Source organism: Trachurus japonicus, chromosome 10 (genome assembly GCF_045865225.1).
Source record: "Trachurus japonicus isolate A0001 chromosome 10, Traja_1.0".
Classification (NCBI taxonomy): domain Eukaryota; kingdom Metazoa; phylum Chordata; class Actinopteri; order Carangiformes; family Carangidae; genus Trachurus; species Trachurus japonicus.
In genome coordinates this window covers 25583810-25611777 of record NC_140916.1, presented here as the reverse complement: position 1 = coordinate 25611777, position 27968 = coordinate 25583810, and the positions used below count along the sequence as shown (strand labels likewise).

General features: G+C 43.7%; 1 protein-coding gene across 1 annotated transcript in view; it reads right to left on the bottom strand.

The window, feature by feature from the left end:
* The window catches only part of efnb1 (ephrin-B1), a 60392-nt gene that overhangs the window by 6662 nt on the left and 25762 nt on the right, over positions 1 to 27968 (bottom strand). Inside the window, exon 3 of the mRNA XM_085788374.1 lies at positions 5425 to 5517. Coding sequence (XP_085644500.1) covers positions 5425 to 5517 — 93 coding nt within the window. The remainder of the gene's footprint in view (positions 1 to 5424; positions 5518 to 27968) is intronic.

Here is a 27968-nt window from a genome sequence, read left to right as displayed (position 1 = left end):
AATTACAATGACTCGCTCCTCTGCATCGGCAAGGATTATTTTTTATTATCTTTTGATACATCTTTTATACACAGAGAAGGTTATCTTTGCATGTGTTGAAAGCATCTCAGAAGTGAAGATAAAAGCACAAAAAGAGGAAGGACAAGTTAGCAACCGTCTGTGAGACATGCCAGTATCCCTGTCCTGTCGTAAAAACTGAGCTCACATCTACATCAGCGACTCCTTCAGCAAACACTCAGACAGGCATTTCCAACACTGACACTTTCATGAGAACGTAACACACTCTCCCACACAAACACAGACGCACATGCACACACGTAAGCACACACCCAGAGTATACTTACAATATACTTAGGCATGGCAGAATGAGGGTAAAGTAGTTATATATTAACTTTTTATTGTTTTTACATTATTCATCACGTTAAAAGGCCATAATATGCCTTATTTATTGCTCTGGCTTTAACTCTGCCTGAATGAGGCACACTTCTGAAGAGGAGAGAATAGGAGGACAGGAAGAGAAGAGGGGAGGCAAGGAGAGGAGAAGTGGGGAGGGGGTTGCATAAGCTCTGAGGGGAAGGCAAAGGAAACAGACAGTTTATCTGTCTGTCTGTTGTGATTCCAGCACATGCACTTTGAAGTCTTTGTGCGGTAAACACCGGTGGGTCCACGGCGCGGCTATTTAGCAGGGCCGGGCCGGCAGACAGAGCGCTGTTATAAACTATTACCGATGCCGGTCAGATGGATTCCACAGTCGCCTATCTGATGCTGCTCCTCTATCATGCCTTATCTGCATCTGCCCAAAGGCTTGCTCAAGGCGTGTGTGTGTGAGAAACAGAAGAGTGAGGCATGTGGGGAGGCAATTTTCATTTGAGTCCCTCGTGGCAAGTTTGTGTGGCGTGTGTGTGGTCGTGCATATGTGACTGTGAGTGTGTGAGTGAGAAGGCCCTGACAGCCCAGCAGTATTTTCTATTTCCAACCCAGTTTGTCCGAGACTCGCGGAGGGAAATAATTCGGGTGTGGAACGTCTGGCAGATTGAACGATAGAAAAGAGACAGGAAAATGAGGACAGACAAAGAAGGAAAGGAAGATAAATTCATGGCAGTGTCCACTTCTTTTTTTTGTTTGTTTTCTGGCGGAAATAACATTTTAGACAAATCGATCCCCCCTACTCTTCTATCCTCTCTCTGTGTCCAGACCACCACCACATTGCACCATACTGATTGCAGCAGTGGTGAACATAGCCGTGAGCTGTTGTGTGCCGTCAATAATTGATGAGAAAAGACAGGAGTGAGAAGTGGGAACATTCACGCATGGCAGAGGATATGAGAGGACACAGTGATCTGATTCACTCCATGCATATAGCCTCGGCACTGTGTGTCAACCACTGAGCATGTGCGGGGAGCGTTGTAATGTTCTGACCCATTTTTCTGTGTGTACTGCTGACATTTCCCTTAGCTATGCAGACAGCAACTACCTCAGAACTGCCAACCCACCAGAAGGAGGGAGAAGGCGGGAGGGGGAGGCGGAGGAGAGAGGGAGACAGTGATCGAGCGACACAGGAGAGACAGATATGTTGAGAAGTATAGAAGGGAGAGAAAATGGGGTGGGGGGTGGGGGGTGGGGGGCAGAGATGCGTGCGAGGCAGTGAGTCAACATATTTCTAATGAGCGCAGTGACATGATGTGGTAGAGGAGAAAGAATCCGCTGAACGGCGATAGATGTATAAAATATGGCCTGCCCATATTTCCTGTTCATTCAATTTCTCTTCCTTTTAACTTCACATTTTACATCAAGACAAAAGACGGAACACGAGGCATTTAAAGCACAATTAGATATCAGCGTGTCAGGGCGCATAACTTCCCACAAATGGATGATTCAACGTGATTAAACCGCAGGAGTGTCTTAACAGGAAAATGCAAATGTAACATTAAAAGAATGTGCTCATATCGCACAGCAGGATGAGTCACCAAAATGTGATACATAGTGCAAAGTGCAAAGGAGTAAGAGTGGACATATGGGACGATCTTGGGGAATTGGCTGGAGAAAAGTGTTGGCATTCAGATACGGAGACAGCGGAAATGTGGCCTAAACACAATAGCATCTTGGGCCAGAGCCAAGCGGAGCACAGGTTTTTTTTTTGTGTTTGTTGAAACAACAATCTAGTGTGGCCGCTGAAGGTTGAGGGTAAAGCTGCAAATAAGGATTGTTTTCATTACTGAGCATTCTTTTGAGGGCTTTTCCTTCAATAAATTGATTGAAATGTCAGAAAATAGTGAGTCAATCACGGTTTTTCAGAGCCCAAGGTGATGAACAAACAGCCCAGGAGCCAAATTCATTTCCATTTTGGATTCAACAAAACCAAAGAGAGAGCAGCATATTTTCAGTTTTCAGAGGCTACAACCTGAAAATGTTTGAATTTTTTTAGCATGATAAATGAATTTGTTGCATGAAATGGCAATCAAATGCAATCAAATGAATTTCCTGTCAACCCTTTAGCCAGTTAATCAGCAAATACTTTCAGCCCTATTGGAGCCAATCAAAAACATACCTATTTTTAAAGACAGCAAATTATATCTCTTCCATGCAGAGAGATGATGATCTGATAAATGAGGGACTGCTGTTTTTCTTCGTCAACTGAATATATTTGGGTTTGACCTGTTTGCATAAAACTGAAAATGGTTGGATCACAGTGGCGGAGAAAATATTCAGATTTTTTACATGAAAAAACAAAATCTTGCAAATATAAGCAGCATTTTTAGTACAATTGTAATTAGTCAATGTGGAGCTTTCTTAACAACTTTAAAAGTTAAGTATTATTCAGATGACATGGAAAATACTTCATTTTTAGGTCAAGATATCCAATAAATTATATAGAAATACTCAAGCAAAGTAAAATTACTTCAAAAGCATTCTTAAGCACAGTACTTTAATGAATGCACTCAAATTGTAAATTGTCCAATAAAACAAGTAATTTAAATGTGTCATCTTGTGCTGTGGGAATTTACATTATTCATTTTTCTGTATTTTCTCACATGTTAATTAGAATAATTGGCAGTTTCCCCCGATAATGAAAACAGTCATTATTGCAGTCCTGATAGTGCCTGCTTTATGTTTGCAGGGGAAAACAATCACCTAGAAAAAGTCAAAACAAAGTTTCTGTCAATGCTCTCATTTCTCACGGCCCTTCTTCAAATAGTTACTGGGTTGGGTGGGCACATTATGCATCAAAAATTCCACCCACAGAAATAGATTTTTAAAAAGTAGTAGCAGCTGGGCCAGCAGCATCTCTTCTAACAAGGTTTTTAGGGCACATCGATTGTGAGTGACAGCTCACTTCAGACCGTTTTGGGAAATGAGTGCATGGCTCTGGCGAGGTTGAGGAACAGCCGGCAGCCGCAGGAACACACACAGACAGGAGCCGAGAGGAACTTTCCTAGAACTTTCCTCGAATGACACGTTTTCTTTCAAATTTCATTAATATGCTCAGAGAGTTGTTGTTTTCTTTTTTTTCCTTCCTCTCAGGTAATAGTTCAGTGTAAAAGTCTGTGTTTCCTGCACTCATGCAGACGTGTTGTCATTTGGCGATAGTGTTGCAATCCCAGGCTGTCGGATGCTCTAATTGACCTACATGGAGAGATAATGTGATGCCTGCCTGTTTCTGGGATGGCAGTGGGTATTTTTCTCTGTATCTGCTGAATTTGTTCATACTCAGACCTTGCTAGCATCAGCAGCTTGTTAGCTTCTATTCTCCCTCTGACTGCCAGGATACACTGCTGTCAACCCACTAGGCCTACACACACACAAACACACACACCCACACACACATTTTCTCTCTCTCTCTCTGCCTCTTTTTCTATCTGCAGATTCCTTAGAAAGTCAGTTTATTTCTGACATGTTGAGATCCAGCATCTAAGCTGAATCAGATCATCGTGGCGGGCAGATGTTCCTCTGAGACGATGGTTAGTGTCTGTTTCGGTCAAAACAACCATACTAAGGAAGGGGGGAATGTTTACGGAGTAACACATCTGTGTACTGTACACTGTCAAAATCAGGATATAGATGTCCACGTATTGAGTAAAAGTATGTCTAAAAGTGAAATGTGTGATGCAAACCAAATGTTGTGTCCAAGGATATCTAAACAAAACTCTCTTGTTTACTTCCAGCATTTTTAGATGACTTATCCCGACTGTGCTCTTACATTGTGATTTCAAACACATTTTCACTCAGTGATGACTGTGTAATAAACGAGCTGAGAAGCAGCTGAGGAACATCAGAAGATGAAGTGGGGCCATTCTTCAATGTGCTATTGTTTCTTATAAATTATCCAATTTTCTACACTGTTTGTGCAAACTGAATTTAAATATGAATAGATGTGCTCAAAACTACTGTGTATGGTCAGTGGAGGTGACTGATATGGTAACAATCTTCTATCATAATTTTACACCATAATATTGAGACATATCATGATTTAATTGAGAAACCAGCCGGATGGGAAAGTTCTTTTATGGCAAACTTACACCGAACAAATCAGAGCACTACATCACATTGAAGCAAAAATCCCATAAATCCAATAGTGCAGTCCATAAAGTAGTCCTGCTTATTGATTTGTAGCATTGCCTGCAATGACCTGGTACAACTGCATATATTAAAGGGGCAGTTACCTCAGAGTCACTGGTATGCAAAGATGACACATCTCTGTCATCGACGTACACCATAAATCAGTGACGTCGCCCAACCCATGTACATTCTCAGACATAAAGGTTTCTTTACACTCTGGGGTTATCTGTTTAAGTGTGTAATTGTATGTCATTAAAAATAATTAACGCAACGTTTAACTGTGTTATCAATTACTCACACAAAACGGTTATCAATGCTAAGTAATAATTGTTGACAAATTTTGTTGACAGATTTTTTTTTCTTCCAAAATGAATGATCACTTAAGTAAGACTCTAAATCACCACATGTGGAGATGCGTGGTTTCTTATATACAGGGACGCTTAACTGCAATAATCAGAATAGCATAATATTAAGATTTTTACAGATTTCAGCTACAGTGCATCAAATGCAAATGTAAAATTTGATGTAAAAGTAAGTAAATTGAGGAGATATTTTGCTTGGGTTCCTTTTTATTTTCAAGTGAGTCACGTGTCATTATGATGCAACAGTAATGAAAGTTGCAAAACCCAGCTCAAAGTAATAAGACTACAGCAGTTAAAAAACGTAAAAGCTTCAACGCTGGTGGCCTGTTCATTTCATAACACAACTTTACAGTTTCAGAAATGCGAGTCCCGTCAGAGGCCGGTGGCGGACAAAGTCACGCTAGGCACACATGGCGATAAATGAAAATGTCACACCAAAGTGAAACATGGCTTTGAGGCAGCACTGCTGTATTGTGTTCTACATGTGAGGTGAGCGCACATTTACCTTGCCCGACTTTCATGATGACTTTCATGGCTCGGCTCTTGCACACGCCTCCCTCTCGGTTCTCCAGGCCCTCCACTGTGCCGTTGGAGGTTGCTGGAGGAGGGGGAAGGAGAAGGAGACAAAGGGATAGAGGGGAGAAGGTGTAGGACAAGAAGTGATGGGGAGTAAAGAGAGGGGAGGCAGGAGAAAGAGGAGGAGAGAAGATGACACACTGGTTAATGAGCACGTCCATAACACACAGAACTAATCAATATTTACGACAAGCACTGATTAGCTGTTCCAGTGATTAGCCGTTCTCACCCTCAATCAACCGGCAGCTCCTCTCAACGGTATCTCTCATTAACACAATAAAGTGAAGTCAAATGAATGGAACAACATTAGAGGCTACTGAAGGGGGCGGGGGGGTGCTGAGGTGGAGAGGAGGACTATGGACAGACCTGTGTGTGTGTGTGTGTGTGTGTGTGTGTGTGTGTCTGAGAAAGTGTGTGTTTTCAGTCTGTGCATAGTTTAGCAGTGAGACATGCCAGCCAGAGTTCCAGCTGCTTGCCAAGTCCTCGAGCTGCTTACTCCCTCTGAGCCACATGTGTCATTACTTGCTGGTTGTGCTGAGAGCTAAATGCCTCCCTTAATGTTCGTGCGTACATTTATATATTAGAGCGTGTCTGTGTCTGTATCTGTGTGTGTGTGCGTGTCAGCCTCTCTTCATTTGTTTTGTAAGTGTGCGTCGGGCTCTGACTTGAGTGAGGAGCTCAGGGTCGAGGGTTGTTTATTCAATGTCACATTCACTTCAGACAGTGTGACACAATTGGCTGTCTATTTTAGGGCCCATGATAATGACCTAGGGAGACAGAGTGTGACTCTGACCTTTACACTGAGTGGCTATGCACAAGGCAGTTGTGTATATGTGTACGTGTGTGTGTGTGTGTGGGCGTGCGTCTGTGTGGGCGCATGCGATGGCAGCTCTAATTTTGGAATTCCCCAAATGCTCTCCATCTCCGCTCCTGCTGGACTAACTTCTCCCTTCCTCTGAAATGCTTTTGTTTCTTTTCCCCACAGTATCCGTCTTGGTCACTCACTCTGTCTCTCCCTCCCTCTGTTTTTTCGCTCACTTCATTTAGTTTTTTATCTGCACTATCTGGCTCTACCCCTCCCTTTCCCTCCCTCTTAACTCAATGACCATCTCCCTGGGTGATTGCTTCAGATGGCACCCTCATTATGATGAGATAGTCTTGGAGAGGGTGCTTATCTAATGATGACACAATGAGCGGCAGACTCGGCTACAGATGTAGTGGGGGTGGGGGCGGTTAGGGTGGATCCAAAAACAATGCGCTCCAAACATTCAGTTACTTGTCTCGCTGGCACGATGTATCAATGTTTCTACATGCATTTCCCCGCTGTAAACTGATGTTGTACCAAGCTGAGTTCAAATCTGGATCTGGCTCTGCAGCAACGGAAAGACTCATCTAGTTGATTCATGCCTTGTCATTCCAAAGCATTATTAATGCTGACATTTTTCTGCCCTGTGGGATTTCAGCTTTGTACTCCAGCAAAATTGAAGAAAACTAAATAATGAATTGCACTAATATTATGTTACATTATCAGATCATACTCAGGCTCTAAATTACAAAGGGAACCACAACATTTTGTTAGTGCGGCTGGAGTACGTGATAATTTGTGAGAATGATTGTGATAACATCGTGTCAGGAGCTCTTTGGCAAATTCCCCCGCTGTAGACTCAACATGACTGAGTGAACCCGACACTGAAATATATACGGAGGTATATATATATATAATGTATATATGAGGGGCCAGAGGAAAGAGTGCACAGCAGGAACAAAAAGATTTTAAATTTACGTGGGACATTAATGTGAATGAACACTCAGGGCTAAGTGAGTCTTATGATTTATGTAAAGTCTATGCAAGGACCATGTCTCTGCTAACGGGAACATTCAAAGACAGTGAGGTGAACGGCCTGTTTCCAGTCTTAAAGGCACACTGACTCGCAGCCAGAACGGCCCAGACGCTGCCACACGTGCTAACCTCATCCTGCCATTTTCCACCCAATTTCTCCTCTTCTTTCAATTTTTAAATTTCCAGGGCAATGTTATACAAAAATTAGTGCTTTGAAGATCGAGCTCAAAGGCGCTGAATAATCTGACTAAGAGTAAGCGTCATGCTATGAATTTCATCCACTCAGGGAGAGCAAATCTTCTCTTATGTTAACTTGCTTCTGTCATCTAAATTAACTATTCCTTCAGGCTGGCTGAACAGGCTCCTGCATTACTGATGTGGCATGATGATAAGTTGGTCTTGGGAGGCTCCTGTTTAGGCTAAAAACTGAAAGAGAGCTGTATTTATAAAGAGATGATCGCTTTATACGTTGTTTGTATTCAGGCCATTTAAAACGTCAAATAATTCAAGGCCTTTACAGTACCACTGGAAATTCATAATCGGATTAACCGTGTCCAATTTTAACCACATTTCCTTATGTGAATCCATCTTTAAGTACTATTCAAGATGGAAATCTACTACAGGAGCAACTGTTGAGTGTGTAAAAAAAAAAACTCTTGCAGTCCGTAAAGCACCACGCGCTCCTGTGTTGGTTCCCGTCTGGTATCAGTGTATTTACATCTATCATGTCAGGGTTCACTCAAAAAAAAAAAAAAAGATGATTGCCAGCTACAATTCTCCAACTCTGACTGAAACCCTACTCCACAACAAGGACACACTGCCAGCTTTTTTTTTTTTTAATCTGAAAGCCTCTCAGTCACTCCATCTACTCTTTCTCTCACTCAATTTTTTCTCCCTCTCTCTAACCCTCTCTCCCTCATTTCATCCTGGCATACTGACGTTAATCCAAATCTGGATTTCCCGATATTAAAAGGCCGACGGTCATGTCATGTTTTGGAAAGAGGAAACTGGGGAATTGGGTCTTCCTACAGTATGTGTCTCAGCGGAGATAAAAACACAAGGGGATAAAGCATCAACAGGACCAAGAACAAAGAAGCTTCCAGCCTGCTGCTGATGATTTAGTGGAGCAAACCAGTTTAACGTTAGCGGTCCAGAATACCAAAAGAACTGGTCATTGCATGAAGGAATGTTGCTTTTTTTTTCTTCTTTTTTTTTTTTTTAATAAAGCGGTCGGCTCCAAAGAGGATTTTTGTATGTGATTTAAGGCTCTCTTTGTGGGTGTGGATCATTGGCCGCAGAGTGACTAGTGAGAGAACAAAAGATCTACAGCTGCTGAAGTCATAAGAGAAACCAGGTGCCAAATGTTGATGTTGGGAAATATCTACAGTACAAATGTATCAGCCAAGAGAAAACCGTACAAGGGAAATAGCTGGCCTGCAACAAAAGCCCCAGCTCCAATACTGCACACCTACCACTACTGCTAACACATTAACATGTATATATGAATGCGCACACTTCCATATACACAAATGCACACAGATTTCACAAGGACATTCAGGGTAGACGGGAAAGTCTGCTCCCTGAGGTGCTCCGAGGAGAAGAGTGGGAGATGTGTGAGAGATGCAGTGCTGACTGGCCGAGACGACACAAGCTAAGGCTAGAGTGCGATGCGGTGGTCTATATTTATTCTCAGGTCTGCTAAATGAGGTCACTCAGGTGGTCCTGCTGAATACATTCCCCATCTCCATCATGAATCATCTGCTGCTTATTATTCCTGTCCAGCCCAGGAGGGTTTTGCTTTCATACAGAGCAATGGGCTCATGTGTACGAGTGTGTGTGTGTGTGTGTGTGTGTGTGTGTGTGTGTGTGTGTGTGTGTGTGTGTGTGTGTGTGTGTGTGTGTGTGTGTGTGTGTGTGTGTGTGTGTGTGCATGCGTGCGTGCGTGCCAATGCCAGTGTCTATGCGTGCGCGTGCGTGCCAGCGTGCGCAACATCTGCCCAAAGCACTGAACGAGGGGATAGATACAGCCCATGTGACAGACAGAGAGCAGGTTGTTTAATGAGAAAGTGGATGAGAGGTGACATTCATTGGCTACCTTTCACACACCGCCCCCCCATTCTCCACAGCATTCAGACTTCCACTTAGACGAGCCAAGCAGGCAGCGGGTAGTCACAGTAACCACCAATAATAATGTCTACATTTCCAAACCAAAAAAAAAAAAAAGAAGCTAAATACATAAACAGGCACAACCGCGATCTGATCACTCACACTTAGCATCAAGGAAAAACACCAGCACACAGAGCTGTTTCATCCATTTGAGGCGAAGCAGGGAGCCGAACACAGCCTGTCAGCTGTACGTGTCTGCACCAAACAGAGCGTCACAACAGAAATGGCTATTTCTCATACCTGCGATGTTTCCTATCTCGGTTTTTGTTTACATTAGCAAACCAGAGTCAAAGTGGGGAGAAGGAAAAGCGAGCCTATTTGCACAAAATATTTCACTCCTGAATGAGCACAGAGAGGGTTAGATTAGGTTTATGGGCCTGATTCCAGAGATAACCCTCCCCAGCAGATCTGGCATGCATGCAAGCTTTCACGTGAACACACACACATACACACTCAAATACACACACACAGACATGCAAACACATACAGAGTGAGGTTGGCAGACTGGAATAATACTGGGGGATCTGGATGTTTGCACTTTGAACCTTTTCTAATCCTGAGTATTAGGGCATGGCTAAAGCCTGATTATGGCAGAATGAAATGGATCTAAATAGATGTCCCAGCCCATCAGCCCTCCATTTCTTTGTCCTAGAAATAGAAATGGAAATCAGTAATCAACCTCCAACCCCTCACTCGCCGTCTCTCCCACGTAGTCTCCTCCGCAGGTTTGGCAGTGGGCAAAGAAAATTCATTCAGACTTTTCACATTATCTCAGATGTATTAGGCACACTCGACTCAGCCAGTGTTTTCTTCTCGTGTTTCTATGGATAATAGAACTCGGCAGACGATATAGAAACAGTCATATCTTTGACACTAGCGCCGCACATTTTTCATGCTATTTTGAAAATCCAATATTGAATTTAGGTTAAAATAAATGTGGTTTTGAGTAATGTGCGTGGACGCAGCTGACTTTCTAATCTTCATGCTGAACAGTAATGTTTTTTTAACCCCTCCTATATTGTTTTTTTTTTGTTTTTTTTGCAAAGGATTATCATGTAGCTGCTCTAACATCGTTGCGTGCTGCCTGTTCCCAGGAGCCGCTTTGTTGCGCGTAAGGTAAGAAGGTAGCAACATTAGTGTCAAGGTTTAAGATGGTTAGCGGCCCAATGCACACAACTGTTGCTCAGCTCACTGCTTTAGTATACAGCCAGAGGGGGAGCTCCTCTCCTGTGTACTGATTAGACTGCTCACTCTCACACACATGCACGCGTGCACATGCACACACACAAAACCAAAAACAGCATGTGCAGCTGCACACGCACACACACACACACACACACACATATACAGCCACACTTGAAATGGTTGCAGGAAAAAAAAAAATACAGACATGTAAGCACTTGGACCCACAGTAGCTAACACACACTGAAGCACACACACTGATATGTGCATGCACACACACAAATACATATTCACACATAACACATGCACACACACACACAAACGTTGGCTGCCTGTGTAGCCAGAAGATCAGGCAGGACTTAAGAGCTCCTCCGGCACCAAAATTACAGGGTACCTCTAAATCCTCCCAGCAGAGAGCACTATGGGATAGCGCGGGGTGGGGTGAGGAGGGGTTGGTGGTGCTGTGGAGGGGTGAGGGAGGGAGGGAGGGAGGTGAAGTGACGAGGTGTGTGTGTGTCTATGTGTGTGTGTAGTTGGGGGGGGTGAGGTGTTTAGAGAGTAGATGGAAAGAGGAGTGCGGGGTGAGGAGGGGCAGGAGAGGAAGCGGGAGATTCCTCTTTTTTTTTTTTTTTTTTTTTTTGAAGACGAGCGAGTGTGCAAGCCGGGGAGGAGTGAGACTTGATCTGTCTGAAGTGTGTTTGCATGTCTGTGTGTGTGTGTGAGTGAGTGTGTAGGACGGTGGATGGAGATGAGTGTGCGTGCATGCATATGTCAGTGAGAGAATATGGAAGGAGGTGATGAAGTGAGGAGTTGAGAAGAGGAGGAGGAGGAGGAGGAGGAGAGCTCAGTTTGGAAAAAAGAAGAAGTGGGAGGTGATCTCTCTTTGTGAAGCAGAGGAAGCATATGTGTGTGTTGGATTGTGTGTGTATGAGTGTGTATGCGTGTGGCTGCCAGCTTGCCTCCCTCTCACTCACACTCACCTCGCCATTTCTGTTACATTGTCACCTGAGTCTCTTGTGTGTATTTTGGCCTCCACGCAACTGTGTGCATTTGAGCATCTCTGTGTTGAATTGTGCACATGCAGTGTTTGTGCGTATGCTTGGACAGATATGTGCATGAATGTGAATTTGTATGTCTGCCTGTGTTTGGGAATATGTGGACTTTCATTGGTGTTTTTTTTTTTTTAATGGTGTGAGGTTCTGTGTGTTTGTCCATGTCTCTGACTGTGTGTGTGTATGTGTGTACAGTTTCTGGATAACAGTCAAGGCAGTCCCAGATTACTGAGCCAAAGGTTTCGCATTATGGACTTCCATGGGCTGTACCACTGGGCTGGTGCTTCAAGACTACTTATGACAGCTTTTAACCTCTGCAGAGGACCTGTCAGCGGCTCCCAAAGTGTCTGTGTGTGTATCTGCCAGTGTGTGCGTGTCTGTACAACACTCACAGCCCGCAGACACAGAGAGCTTCTGCATCATTTAGCTGCGGGTGCCTGTGTGTCACCTCTCCGGTGAATCCAACAGGGTAGGGCTTTTTACATTGCTGCTTTTTCCACTCCCCATTTCCCAAATCAGCATGATGAAAAACCCCGTGTTCCCCCCCACACCACCCTCCTGTCCACAGCACAAAACTTCCCTGTGCAACCACAAAAACAGAGGATGACATTGTCCTGTGCGCGTGTGCTCAAGGAATCGCATAAGACAGGATGCGCACATGGGGAAATTTTTCACATACACACACACCCACGCCTACACGCAAACAAAAGTACACACACGGTGCAGGCCGTCTGTCGGATCAGTAGGAGATAAAGGATGCAGAATAACAGGAGGACCTTGGGGAGCAGAGCAAGTCATCTGTCTCAAACATGAACAGACTGAGCGCACTCCAACATGACAGATGTAGACAGACTCATCTTCGAGCACATCGCATCCCAAACCTCTCTCCTGCACTCGCTGGCCCCCAACCCACCCCACACCCCCTCCCCTCCACACACACACACACACACAAACACTCAGGCCTGTTCAAAATGTGCACGCACGCTCCTAAGCCCAAACCCACATAATCTGACAGGTGTGCACCGGGGGAGTGCAGATCATAGAATTCTGAATGCGGCCGATTGCCATAATAAAACAACCTGAGGTGGTTGTGGGGGTGGGGGGGTTGAAGCTTATAATATTATAAGCTGTTGCATATAGTATTAAAGTTACGAGCTGCAACGACAGCAGCCAAAACATCCCATATTAATTTCATAACCACGCTGTGACTGTGAAATTTAAGCCTAGCGTGACTCTGTTGTTCTCAATATGGAACATTTTTAGATATTAGCTTTTTCAACTTTACCAGCTATAATGTATTCTGTTGTGTGGAGAAGTTGCCAGTAGCCCACACAACCCTCCCTAATGACAGAGTAGCTAATTGGCTGTAATGGCTCTTTTCACCGATATCACTGAGCTGCAGCCGCAGAAAACCTCAGCAATTTTACACAAACCATGTGCAGGGGGAAAAAACAGCTTGAAGAAGAAGAAGGAGAAGAAGGAGGAGAAGAAGGAGAAGCCTGGCCTGCAGTTTATTTGCTTCAGCTGACCAGCAGTTGTGTGCATCTAAATTCACAACCGCAAAGAGGAAAAGAAACCTTTCAGATGGTTTCAACTGTTATTTTTCTTTGTTTGCTGTAAACGTCACACGCCATCAATTAGATGATTATTTCGAAGAAGAAAACAAACGGCACAACCCTTGTGGGCTAACGCACATTAACACCACTGAATACACAAAACTAACAGGTGAACAAACATGCCCTGAGAGCTACAAAAACACAAACACCCGCACACACACTTATACACACATACACACACTAGCGTCTGAACTCCCATCTCAGACAGTGCATCATTTGACTAATAGCAGCTGAAATGTTGCGTGTTTAGAGAAATAAGCAGGCAGGAAAATGGGTCAGAGAGAAAAAACTGGCATTTCACCTTCCTCTTGGTCAGAGCTAAAGGTTAGGGGAGCTGCAACACATGCTGAAGCACACATACGCACTAAAGCTAAAGGTTAATATTGTACATGTGGGAGTTGCGGAGTTACTGTTTATCTCGCTCTTAACCTGAGTGTCTGTGTTTGTGCTTGTGTGTGTGTGTGTGTGTGCACAGGGCTCGCTTGTGTGCTTGTGTGTGTAGTGAACAATGAGTACAAAGAGTTTTATCCTTGCTAAAGACAAAGGGGAGTTCCACATTAGTGTTTCATTAATCCCATCACCGGCCCTGTGTTTCTCTGAACGCAGAAGATAGTGGGCGAGATGCCCACGCTCATCGACCAGCAGCCCATTAATTCACATCAACAGTCAGTCAACATGACTTCCTCTTCTCCTGTATTCCCTCATCGGTCCCCCATCTACCCTCATTCCATGTGGGGAGCTTCTGTGAAACTGACTGATCACTTTCTGCTGCTGCTTCAAATTAAGAGCCATGCAGTCTCTACCTCAGACGTACCCTTTGGCCATGCCCAGAGTTGAGATCATTTTGGGAAATTCTACACAAAGAAATGGAGCATATTATTCAATTTTCATTCTCTATTAACCATCATTTTATACTGGAGAGACTTGGGGAGAATGCCAAGAGAAACTGAGAGACGAAGAGATAACTATCTGTGGAGAATATTAAGAGTAACTGCCCTGAAATTACTGCTACCAAACGGCTGCAAAAAATATGTCCATTTATGACAATAGAGGGATAAATAATTCAACATATCAGATAGATAAGATATAAAATAAGGAGAACAGTTTGTATGAGAAAGGATGGATGAAATATGTTGAGTTGCTTGCTATCTGATTAATATTTGCCTTTAATGCCTTGCATTTATTTATTTATGAAATTAGTTTTTGCTGTCCCTAGCTTCTTAATTATTACAAATGGGTCTAAATATTGAGTCAGGTCCTGTTAACAATCTGAAAAAAAAAAAAACATTTTGTAATTATACAATTACATGCGGCTTCATGATATGATCATATTAATACAAACTGAACCACCAAACTCTTACTGTGAAGAAAAATGTGAAATGCAGCCATAGACATGAAGCCTAGCAGCGAGCCAACTTAAATGATTTGTGTCAGTGATTCCCAGCCTTTTGAATTGTGACCCCTCACCACAAATTATAGGAGATTTTTCCATCTCAGATTGTCTCATTTTAAGAGGCCTGGAGAGGTGAACATTATTCATAAGAGGAAAGTCAAATAGTATGACTGTTGTGCAACAGAAATATAATCTTTTCTTCCTTATCCGTATCATCGTTAATCACCTTGTGACCCCTCAGGTTTTTCTTGGGACCCCTTGCTGAGTCTGCATCCTGCGGTTTGGAATCACTGGTGAGACGATGTGATATTTTTCTGCACTTTCATTGTTCAGAACTATTTTTCCTCCACAGCAAATGCATTCAGAACGTGCTCTCCAATACTCAATGAATAAACACACAGTGTTCTGAGCTCCTTATTATTGTGATGAAACTTACTGAAATTACAGGTTGTCAAGAGAGAAAACAAATTGTGGAGCTCTGATTATCACTTTATTGTTTCTATTTAAAAGAAATGCCTTTGCATTATAAATCCCAGTAGTGTTCCTCACAAGCATCCACATTAGTGGGTGGTATCGGTATTGTCAGGTTACATGTGTAATCAGCTGACAGATGCCCACAGAGAGTCTCTTGGTGAGTTTGTTCCTCAGCAGGAGGCTCATTGATGTTTTTGTCTTGCTTCATTTGCAGTGATAATCTCATGAGGTGAACCGTGGTTCACTCGCTAAATCCCAGCTGATGATAAAACTGATCCTCTCCGTCTTCTCTGTGGCCTTTGTGGTCATCTACAAAGGTGATATGGGACTTTGGACTCTGGAGAGGAGTCGCCCTGCTCGATCTGAAGGTCCACCAGCCACAAATCAGTCTGTGCTGCCTGATAAAAGAAGCGCTGGGATGGATCGGAATGTGGTGGGAGATAGTTGTGGCATGTCAAAGGCCACAAGGCTCCAGAAATCCAGACCGACTAAAGAACTAATCTGTGAGCGACCCCCTCCCACCCTCCACCCAAAAGGGAAATCAGAGTTAAAGCCTTGGAACAAGTTAACGAACATGAACAGAGGAGGCCGATATATCCTCAGAGAACCCGCTGCTCATGCTGGTGCATGTAAAAGAAAAAGTGCTCACAGGGACTGTGTGTGTGTGTGTGTGTGTGTGTGTGTGTGTGTCTCTGTGTGCGTTTATGCAGATGTGTGTACATATGCGTATGAGGCTCGTCTGTGTCTGTGTGGGGCTCTTACACTGCGTCCATTCATTCTCTGTGGAGCTTCATTTTCACTGACCTTTTCAATCTGGCCCCCAGAAGAGAGTTATGACAACTGAGCCGGCCCTGTGTTCCTCAGCACAATAACAAACATCAAAGATGGGGCAACAAACAAACAAACAATAACTCTTACCGCAGGCTCAGCACTTCCCATCCCAAATAGGTGACTCAAAACAAACCCAATGAGGTGGGCCATTGGAAGTAAAGGGACAGGGAAGCGTGCGGTGATGTGATGTGATGTGCGAGGATAGACAGAGCAGGAGTTGAGGCTCAGGTGAGAAAACTGCCTTCAGGCTAATGAAGCTGCCTGTGTGATGATCAGGCCAGAGGAAAACAGAGAGTGAAAGATCTAGGGCTGCAGCTTAGTGTTTTTGTCGGTTTTTTTTTTTTCTTTTTTTATCAACCGATTCACCGTTTCATCTAGAAGAAAATAATGAAAAATGGCTATCATAATCTCCCAGAGCACAGAGTGATGTTTCCAGATGTAAAACCATCACTTCAAAACCAAAATCCATTCAATTTCCAGTGATGTATAACACAGAGAAGCAGCAAATCCTCACATCTGGGAGGCTGCAGGAAGCGAACGTTTAAGATTTTTGCGTGATATATGCCTCGCAATGAGTGGTTGAATAAACGTTTTAGCACTGGAGAGATTACAGCGCAGCCAGGCAGTAAAGACAGTGAGACGGGCAGAGTGAAAGAGAGAGAGAGAGAGAAAGAGAGATGTCCGGAGAGACAGAGGCAAGAGACAGAGACTTCACTTGTTAAAGAGGAGTGAGTCGATGTTACCCCATCTGTTGGCAGAAAATCTGCAAGAGACAGGACTGAGGCAGAGACACGGACCAAGAGAGAGAGGACAGTGCACAGGTGTGCGGCTGCATGTGTCCCTGTGACCATCCATGTGTGTGTGTATGTGTGTGAGCCTATGTGCTAAAAGCCTCAGGGAATCCTCTGTACCTGCTAACATAGAGCCGACTGAACAAAGCTGACTGCAGTCAACATGGGACCCGAGTCAGTGCAGCTCCACTGCACGCACGCACACACACACTAAGAGACACATGGTGACATACAGACAGACAGATATATAATAGATAGAGGGTCTGATGTAGCTGATGTGTAAAGTGCCAGAGCTCCGAGCGCAGCTCCAAACCACAGCGAAGGCTCCTCGGAGCTCTGAGGCCAGGCTGCAACACAAGAAGCAGGAAAAGAAACACACTCTTCCTCCCTTCCCCTGTTATTTGCCAAAACCCCAATCAGAGAGCACTGCAGACCACAGAGAAAATGCTGCTGATTACATCCTAATACACACAAAGCCAGCAGCTGACGCACATATACAAACACGCACACACACGCACGCACTGATTACATCCTCTCTGGTGCTCCTCTATCCTCATCCCTGGTATCGGTTACACGGTAAAGCCACGCTGATCGAGGATCAGTGTTTTTTGGCGCAAGGCGGTGAAAGAGTCCGGGAGCTTAACCTCTAGTCCGAGAGCGGAGAGAAACTGAGGCTCCGGACCCCTGTGCCCCCAGCACAAATAAACAGCCACAACACAAAAATGTCTGGCAGACTCGAAACAATTTCCTGAAGGATCTGTCACTGTGCAGGAGAGAGGAGGCAGAGGAGGCAGGGGAGGCAGGGGAGGAGGGGGGAGGAAGCGAGGGAGGAGGGTAAGATCTAAGGAGGAGAGAAAATAGGTGGAATGGAAAGGCAGAGGGAGAAAAAGATCAAGTTGCAGGAGAAAAAAAGGGAGAGAGGAGCAGAAAGAGAGAAAGAAATTGGACCTGTGGGTTTGGAACGGGAGGTAAAATTGTTCCGTCGCCATCTACGAAATCATCAACTCAGTGTGAGAGGCAGCACAGCCTGAACTCGAACACAACACGCATTTATTTGAAGACATGACGCTTCCATCTATGCATCCATCATGGTACGCATGCACAAACTCAGAGCGCACACACACACTCCTGCCCATGGGACTGCTGACTGACAGCATCTTGTGCTCAGCTAAGCAACAGTTCTCTTGAATGTGCATTAACAAATGTGCAATGCATATAGCAGATTCTATTACGCAAGCAAATATGTGCACAGAGGAAGAGGACAGACGTGTGCGGCGCATTGTATGTGTGTGCGTTTTTGTGAGCATCTATTTGCATGCTAGTGCGAGCTTATGAGTATATATATATTTGAATTTGCTTATGTGGCTTTGTGCTTATTTATGCCTGTGTGTTTGTGCGCACACACGCCTCTTGTGTGTTTGTCTGCTCCTGTTACTGTGTTTGTGTGCCTGCGGTCGTGCTGGAATGGAACATGGACATTTTGCCACTGAGCTGAATTCACAGAAACGGGCTTGGTCCTGGCCTGCAGAGCAGTATTTAGACTCTGTATTTATGCTTGGACAACCACAGCAATCTCTATCACCGCCTTGTGATTCATGTTTGTTTGCTTTGCTCGGCGCTGATTCGATTCCATCAAGAAGCTCCTTTTTCTCTCTAGCTCCCCCAAAACGTTTTCCGCAGAAATGTTCACGCCATCCCCGGTCAGGGTTTCATCAGCCACCCCTCAGCGTAGCTGACCAAGCATGCAGTGGTTTCCATAGCAAGGATGCGACATTAAAACTAACAACCTCTATAATTATACATCCATATTTCTCCGATGAGTTTGTGTAAACAGGCCCGGGCTCCAGCTCGGGGAGGCGGACTTCTTGGCAGGCCCAGGCTGAGGGTGCCACTGAATGGCTGTCGGAAAACAAAGCCATTTCAGAGTGTGCCTTGGAAAAGAGAAACCACTGTTCTAGGGTTGGTGGAGAGGGAGAGCGAGCTCAGTCTGACAGACAGAGAGCTGTGATTTGAGCTTAGCTATTGGCCGGAGAAGAAAGACACTGAGAATATGTGTTGTTGGCAAAGCAGAGGGCAAACAACCTCAGACATCTCAGATGGAAAGGGAAATATGCATTTCCAGAGTGTTTTAGATTATGGGCTGTCATTGTTTTTTCTACGCTTATGTTTTTTTTTTATACAGTCATACACCATTGTCCGTTACAATTTGCCTCGTGGACAATGATGTTCATCTTTTCGTGTCCTACATTTACTTTTCCTAATCACCATGGACTCTACTCCAAACATGCATCTTCCCAGCAGTCTTAAGATGTCTCCTCTCCTTTTGCCTGAAGCTATTTTAGGGCTGCAAAACCACAGAGATGGTTTCTGCAAGGCGGATGGAATTAAAGAAAACCAGGAAGCTGCTTTCAATAATTGAAAATCGCTCATAGAGACAAGAGTCATTCAGCAAATGAGTTTGTGTTAGTTGAGAGAAGAAAAACGAAAACAAAAAAATCAACAGTGTTGTTGTTTCGCAGAGTTAGCTCTGTGGTCTCTCGTGGTCTGTGTGCTGAGAGGAGATCTAAGCTATCAGTTAACAAAAATGACTTGAACACAGACTTCCCACAGAAACTACACACACACATATAAACAACTTCTCAACGTGAGAGCAGAATAATGGAAGGAGAAAAGGATGGTTGGAGTAGTGGGAGTGAGGGGTGACAGAAGAAGAATAGAGAGGGAAAGAGGGAGAGAGAAAGAGGTAGGGAGGCCTTATGCACAGGATAAAATATTCTAATAAGATAAGCATGGAGCACAGCCGAGGAGGGATGAGTGTCTGCGTTTGGAGATGCACGGAGCGGACTAATTGAGATGAATAAATGAATATATCAGCTTCATCTAGCAGCGACGGGTTCAGTCGTAACCAATGGTTACCATTCACTTGTACAGCCACGTGAACCAGCCCTCCCTCTAAAAGAAAATCTTCATGTCCCTCCTACCCGCTGTCTGCCCCCCCCCACCACCACCTCCCGACCCAGTACCCCCCACCCCGCTGCCGCCCCTTCACTCTAAACAAACTCCTCTGTAATAAACGAAAGGCAATAACCAGCGACAATAACGCTGTGCCTGCTAACCCTCTCTGAATGAAATATCCAGAGGAGAAGTAGCAGAGGCAGCCTGGATAGATTTGCAAAGCAAGCAGAAAGTCATATATTACACTGGCAGTCTAATAAACACTGGGCTACATTCACTCATGGGGGGGAGATGGCGGATTGTGGGGGTTAAATCTCCTTATCCCCGGCCATGCTGCTTCACCGGTGCTAACCTGACCTGTTAGCAGGGTTTACTTTGAAAATGAAATCCGTTAAGGCTTCCTGATTAGCTACTTAAAACTCTAAAAGGTAACATCAGTGACAGCTACTCCAGAGTCAACCCACCACTGACTTTCTAGGTGAATCCACTTGCTTTTTATGATAATTTGCTATTTGAAAAACATGACAAGCTACGCTGGAACAAATGAAGTCAATTTAATTGAATTCCCCCTGAGGAATAAATAAGTATACTCTGTCCTTCAATCTATCTATGATGGGAATGATGCTTTTAGACGTTTTTAACAGATTTATGGGAAATGAAGTGATAAAACATTCATTGAGCTTTAATATTACTTGATCCCATGGTGTACACCACAGCATATAACATGGGCCTTGTAAGTGAATTTTCAACCCAATAAAACACTGTGTCCTTTGTTCTTTATTGATGGCAGCTACGTGGGAGAGTCCGTAATTGTTGCAAAAGGAAAATCCTGCACAGTGTCTCTTGCTTGTAATTAAAATATTTTAGTGTGGTTTTTACAGAGGGAGGTTACCAGATGTGAACGGTTACTGTTTCTCAACAAAAATTCATGTAATTGCGAGTAAGAAATGCGCGAGTTATTTGCATCTCTATAATCTGACGATCAAAATGCCTTTTGTTTTTCTCAAATGCGCTGCTGACAAATGCAAGTAGCTTTTTTTCCAAGTGGCTTTGATTTGATTATGGTAATTTTATGTTAACTCAAAAACATGACATTTAACTTTTTTTCTCCTTCCTAATCAGATTACTGTTATTGCACTTAAATCGAGCTATGTGGCTGGCAGTGTTTATATTTATTTGACTGTGAACAAGCTTCTACTTATCTGTGTGTTGAGTCTTGAGCTCACTTGCCTTATTACCGCAAGTACCTGCGTGGGAGCGCACGTGTGCACATATGTTGGAGTGTTTACATCCTCGCAAATGTAGGGCAGGGGAGGATCTTGAGAACGGCTGCAGCCGGGCCAGGGATTTCAAACTTCACCTTTAACTCTCCCAAGGGCAAAAGAGAGGAGAAGAAGCTGACTTGGAAAGCAAAAGTAGATAGCGCTTGATGCACATTGCTCAATAAAGGAATGTGGGTGGGGGGTGGGGGGGTGAATAGTGTGTAGGATGCCAGAGGAAAAAATTAACAGCGATACAGAGAGAGAGCCCACGCTAAGGAGCATGAATGTTAGTGATATGCAACATACCTCCTAACCTTAATCCTGTCAGGTGTGAGCACCACAGAAAGATCATCCCACAGTGTCAAATGCGATTTGTCAGATATATTCTTAGGTATTGTTTTTGAAGACTGGTTAAGCACCCATGTTTAAACCAGTCAGGGAACAAATAAAGCTTTTCCATTTCCAATTTATCCATGAACAATGAGGTGCTTATCAGTCACTCTTGTGTTTCCACACTAAAAAAAAAAAAATTAGAAGGAGTTCCACTGGATTTACCTGCCAAGTCAAAGAAGAAACTAGACAGCGGCGGCAAGAATGAAAAACAACTTTGGTGTTTGCTGCATGTATTTGACTAAGGCAATCCTGTGGAGGTGAGATAGCGCGTGCTCCACTCCAGCTGTATTCTGGTCGGGAAGTCGGCGAGTGTCAGAGACCACGATGGTACACTGAGATGGAGAGTGACAGCTGTCAGGAAAGATCAGGCTTACCCAGTCCGCTACACAGGAAATCAAGAGAGAAGAGGGGTGCATGGCGACAGGCTGCCTCTGTTTACTGCCTCATGGCCTTACCCTTATATAGAACAGAGACGCACCGGCCCGCCTAACCACCGAAAGCATATCACCGAGCAGTCATGGTACATTATTTCAATGAGGGGCGAATGGGAGAGAAAATGGAGGGACTTTTTCTGGCTCCACTGGGGACGTATAAAGACTGTCTGTATATATATGTATGCTTGTCCCTTCTCTCTCTTTCCCGCTCTGTTGCTCATTTTCTCCATTATATTTCCTTCGCTTTAAAAGCCTCCTGTCTAAAATCACTTCTCTCCTGACTCTAACCCCCAAACACAGCGCAGCCATTTTCCTCACAAACAGCTCATTCCATATCCTGTGTTTAGACAACGCAATGAAATACAAGCAGTTTGTTCGCTCATACACAGGGGGTTGGGAAGGTGTATGGGTATGTATGTATGCATGTGTGTGTGTGTGTGTGTGTGTGTGTGTGTGTGTGTGTGTGTGCACATCGGGGGTCTGAGTGCTGATGGACAGCACAACCTGGTGCTGGGTCTGGGGTTTAGATCAGTGCAGGGTTATCATTACTGAACCCCTGCTGTGTTTCCGTGACCCTTTGCCCATGAGTTCTGACCTTTCACCCCACCCCCTCCCCGAGACTCCTGTCAGGAGTCGGGCTCGGGATGGACAGGCCTGCGTGGACGGGATCCCCTACGGTGCCGCTGCTGCACAAGACACACATAAACAAATACACACACACACATGCACACACCATTTGTTGCTTACTTTACCCCACACCTTTTGTTGCTTATTCAACCCCTTGGAAGGAGCAGCAGTAAGGGTGGGGTGGGGGGTGGGGATGAAAGACAAACAGAGCCGTGGAGGCCGGGGACAAGAAAAACGCTGTTGGAAGATTCAGTGGAATGTCCACTCCCTATGCATCTTCTTCTCGTCTCAAACAGTGTCTGCCACGTTTGACCGTTAATCAGGTCAGATAAGCCGGGTCTTTATAGGCCGAGGAGATTTACACCGCTCTGCTGGCCGGCTGGACCGCATCCCCAGCAGAGACGGTGGGATAACGCACTTACATCCCCTAGGCGGGGATAAGCTGGTCTAAAGGGACCTCAACACACACTTGAAGAAACACACACCAACGTAATGAGAATTCTACTGAACAGGAAAAACTGGAAAAGTGAGTTTAGTGGAGGTGTTTGCTCTCTTTCTTTCTCTCTCTCGCTCGCCTGCTCCCACCAGAAAACACATATATAACACACGCACGCACGCACGCACACACACACATAGCAACACACAGCGACGCATGGCCATTATCTAAATGATAGATGAAGTGTGTCATGGTGTATGCATGCAGGCTGCAGTGGAATAAATAAAGCGAACTCTTCCTGTTGCAAAGGACAACAACATTAACATAATACAGAGACAAATACTACATCCGATTACTGCTGACACGAGAACGCTACAGTATATGAGCCTAATAATGATCCACCATCAGACTGGATCCAGCACGACCAGCCTCCCCTGTGAAGGATTTGTTGATCACATAACTGTCTGTAGATATGACTTCACACTCTGAAACACTATGTTGTGAGTGTTAAGTAGTCTTAGCACTTGCATTATACACACATCAGCGAGAATGTCGTTATGCGGCGGAGACACAAAAAAGTGTTGTATAAAAGCAAATTTAACCTAAAGTAAAGTTGGTTGACGCTCTGGCTTTGATGTTGGGTCGTACTGTAGAGGAGACGCACGCCCACGCACATGTCACAAATAGAGTTAGTTAAAATATTTATGATGTAATCAGGAGACAATATGTGGAGCAGGCCCGCTAACAGGCAGCTAGGAAGAGTATGAGCAGACGCCGAAAGTGCCCAAGGTGTTTTCTAAAGACATGTGGGTGTAATAAAGCTCAAAGAAATATTTCTTAAAGTCCACATGATATGTTGCCACAGGAGCGCCCCCCCAAAATTGCTGCTTGATAACATCACAAGCTTCATGCTTCCCTGCATTCTGACTTTGAGGGAGAGTTCACAAATATCGATTGAACTGCTGCAGATCAAAGAAAAAACATATGTGAGACTTAACTTAATGTGGACTTTTCCTTCTCGGGGAGACCATATAAAGACGCTATTTCATGAGAGTGAAACACACTGTAGCTTGTTTCTCTATTGATATAGGGGAAATGTAACTTCATACCTTCCAGCAGCTTAGAAGGATATGAAGTTAAATCATCCAAGGGAGCATTATATCCATATTCGGGAAAGAATGCAATGAGATGAGATTAATACCATAAACTTTTTATGACTACTTTAACATGTTGAAAGGTTAATTATGTCAAAGATGCATCAGTATTATATATTACGCTTTATAAGAGAAGATTGGTGGTGGATTCATTTCTTTCTGCTGGCCTGCAGAGCCTCTATTGATTTCTCACTGAGCCAGCAGCTCTTAAAGAAAAGCTTGTTGCATGATAGTTTAGACATTACATCCCTAATGCCAAGATCATCTCTGATCATTTCATTGATTCACGGTGCAATCAATCACAGATGCTGCAGAGCCTCCAGCTGTCACTATCCTCCGACCAGATCAACCACAACACATGTTATGACTTTAGAAAACTGTTCATGTCATTCCAGGAAATGCAGGACTTTTGGTTTTGGTGTTTTCATGGGATTTGTTGACAATTATAAAAATACAGCCCATCATCAGCCTCAGACTTTACTGCAATACGCCAATGGATTTAGCTGGGTATGTATACAACTGAAATGTATGTGGTGTGAAATAAATGTTGTTGTAGTATTCTATCCACTTTTTTCCGAATGTCAAAAACGTACGCCGGTTTTGCTCTTCCGGTGGAATTGAATGTTTATGTTTCCATGGTTTCAGTAGTCACAGTAAATGCATGGATCTTTTTTTTTCATTAAAAATCTGTAAAACACATGGATCATCATGCCAGCTTTTAACAATGGATATTACACAAATGGACAACCATTGTTAAAAGCCACCGTTAATAGATCCATGCATTTACCACAACTATGACAACTAGTGAAACTATGGAAATGTAAACATACAATTCCACTGGAAGAGTAAAACTTCAGTTTTTGCCGTTCAGAAACTTGTGGATGCAATTATGTTTCACAGTAGTGTTTTAAATGTGTTATTGTTACTGTTTTTTCAATTAAATGCACCCCCTTAGTGACCTGTGATCAGAATGTGAGAGCAGCTCTAGAACTGTGAGACTGTGACTTAACAAACACGGTTCTTCTTTAGAATCCCAAACCGACCCAGCCTGAGCTCACTCTCTCAGTCTGTTCAGGAGGATCAACTCTCAGCCTTTTTCGTCGTACCGACAATTTCGTTTGTTGCTTTGACAGCTTTGCTTGTTCTGTATTGTGATGTACAGAAGTTGAATATGGAGTTTCTAGGGGGAAGCAGAGGAATCTACAGGGTATGTCAAGCTAGTTTGTTTGTTTCACTTAGTTTGTTTCTACTGGAGTTAGACCTGTCAGGTGTATTTTATCAAATAAAGGTAATGAATAACATTATATATATATTGTTTGGTGTACAGGTGTTGTTTGACACACCAATCTATGATCGGGCTCTTTAACTCTGATGGCATATTACAGTAAAAGCTACAAGTCTCGGGTGTGAACTGCAATCCTTCAAAGTCCACACATAAACCAGATAAATCCTGATAAACTTTGTGTTGTCGTGCTTAGAGATGACATATCTCTTTAATTTTTTCAGGTTGCATTTATGATGGAGCTCCTGAGCCTTCAGCAGAAAAACCTGATCCCATCTTGGATGACGGCTGAAGACATGATTGAGCTCATTTTGGAGAAGAGCAAAAAGAGAGCGGTGAGTTGCGGACACCTAAACACAGTCCACCACTACATCTTCAACTCTTCTCATGTCACACCAATCTGTCTGTAGTGATACAAGGTGTAAATTGTAGCTTCTGTTTTGTGTTGTGTTTGAAGTCTTTGGGAGTTTGAGCTGGAGGGCTTTGATGAGGACAAAGCCACGCCACTTCTGTCACTGGTAAGATAAGAATCCAGAGAAAACTTGAGACTTGAAAACTTGATAGTTTATCATATTGTGTGCATTTTAATCTCTACTTATGCAATAGCTGCATTTAATATCTAATTTGTTGTTTCAGTTGTGGGCAGTAAATGTCAGTAATAAAATGAGAGATGTTGAATTTGAGGCCAGAATGCTCCTCAAGTCCCCAGAGGCTGTACCTCCTAATTTTCAGTAAGTTAAATTGGACATTATTTATTGACAGATAAAATAATTTGGTTTTAATACGTCTATGATTTTCTGAAGGGTTTTAAATTTGAATTTTTTTGACTGTAACCCACAGACATCATACAGTCCTAGCACAAGACTACGCCATGATCCTACAGAATCTGGAGGCACCTGCTCCAAACTGCTCTGTCCACGGGAAGAGGAGGTTCCTAGAGTCCTGCAGGGCTGGTGAACAGCATCAGGAGCTTCACTTCACTCACAATGAGGCACATTTGTGAGATGTTTCAACCTAGGAGCCCCAAAGTACCAGCTCTTCTGGTACCTGATGTTGAAGCGCCTGCTGTCACCTCTGAGGAGCAGCAAATCAGCAATCCAGAGATACATTCTGCTGCGGTTCAAGATGCGCTGACAAATCTGCAGCCACGGTTCAGGCCAGGGATGATGGCAGTGAAGAAGCCAGCCTTGAAATGACACACTCCATTTAACTAGACACTGCCGCTGTGGTAACACCTCTGCTGTCACCCCCCGCTGAACCTGCAGCTATGAGGTTCTGGACGAGGAGGATGGCAACGAAGGACCCAGCCATGAATGGACCCCTCACCTGAACTAGACACTGCTGTGGTGAAACCTCTTCTGTCACCCCCTGCTGAAGCAACATCTGTTTGAAAGGATGAGGCCAGGGAGGATAGCAGTGGAGGACCCAGCTATGAAATGGACACCAAACTCTACACTGAACTAGACACTGCTGTGGCTGTGGGGACATCTCTGGTGTCACAACCTACTGAACCTACAGTCAAGAGTTAAGGGCACAGAGGATGGCAGTAGAGATCCCGGCCCTGAGATGGACCTGAAACTCCAGATTCTGTTGTAGTTACACCACATGCCAAACCTGCATCCAAGGTTCAGGCCAAGGAGGAGTTCACTGAAGGTAACTGCCAGGTGAAGGAGGAACCTAAACACTTTAATGGACCAAATACACAAGTTCCTCTTGAACCTGTGGTGACTGTGATAGAGCACTCAGCTGTCAACACGTCTATGAGGGGGAGAGTGAGACCCTTCCTCAACTGGCTTCGACCCCTGTTTTGTTGTTTTCCACGAAAAACAAACTGACCGACTGTTTTAATGAATGTGATGTGTTGATATGCTGCAGTTAATTAATAAATTCAAATTAAAGCATAGCATGACTGTGATGCGTGAAAACTGGCTAAATGTTTAAAGAAATGTTTAAATTACCTTTTTCATTCAGAGTATTGTTTTGTAACATGTTTAGAGCCTTTACTCCCAGTAAATATGGTAATCAAACAAGGCCAAATTGTTCAGTTACAAGTTGAGATAGAAATATAAACAAGATGTAGGCCTCATAATGTACAATGCAAAGTAAACTAAATTAAAGGTGCTATATTTACAGAATGATTTCTACAAATGTTATTCTGCATGGTTTCTAATAATTTAAAACATTTCCAGGAGTAACATCATTTGGTGTTACATTACAAGTAAAATAGCAATTTCCCTGAATGAAAAAACTTAATCTCCATATATGTTAAATTGCACTCTGCCTTGTTTATTTTACATTATTGCATATCTACCTGAACTTGCTGTGCACTGACTAAAAACTCTCTGGGTTACACTTGCAATTAATTGGAAGTAATTAAATGTGTGCCAACTAGACCCTGTCTTTATTTTCCCTAAAGTAGAGTCAAAACACACAGTTCTTCTCTGGAAGCTTCTATAACGTGATAAGAAGCTGTATAGACACATGGAATGAAAGATCACCTCATTTTAAGATATTGAATAATTCCAGTATTAATGTCACTGCTGCATTAAATATGACTGAGGCACAACTCATCTTAACCACAGTGT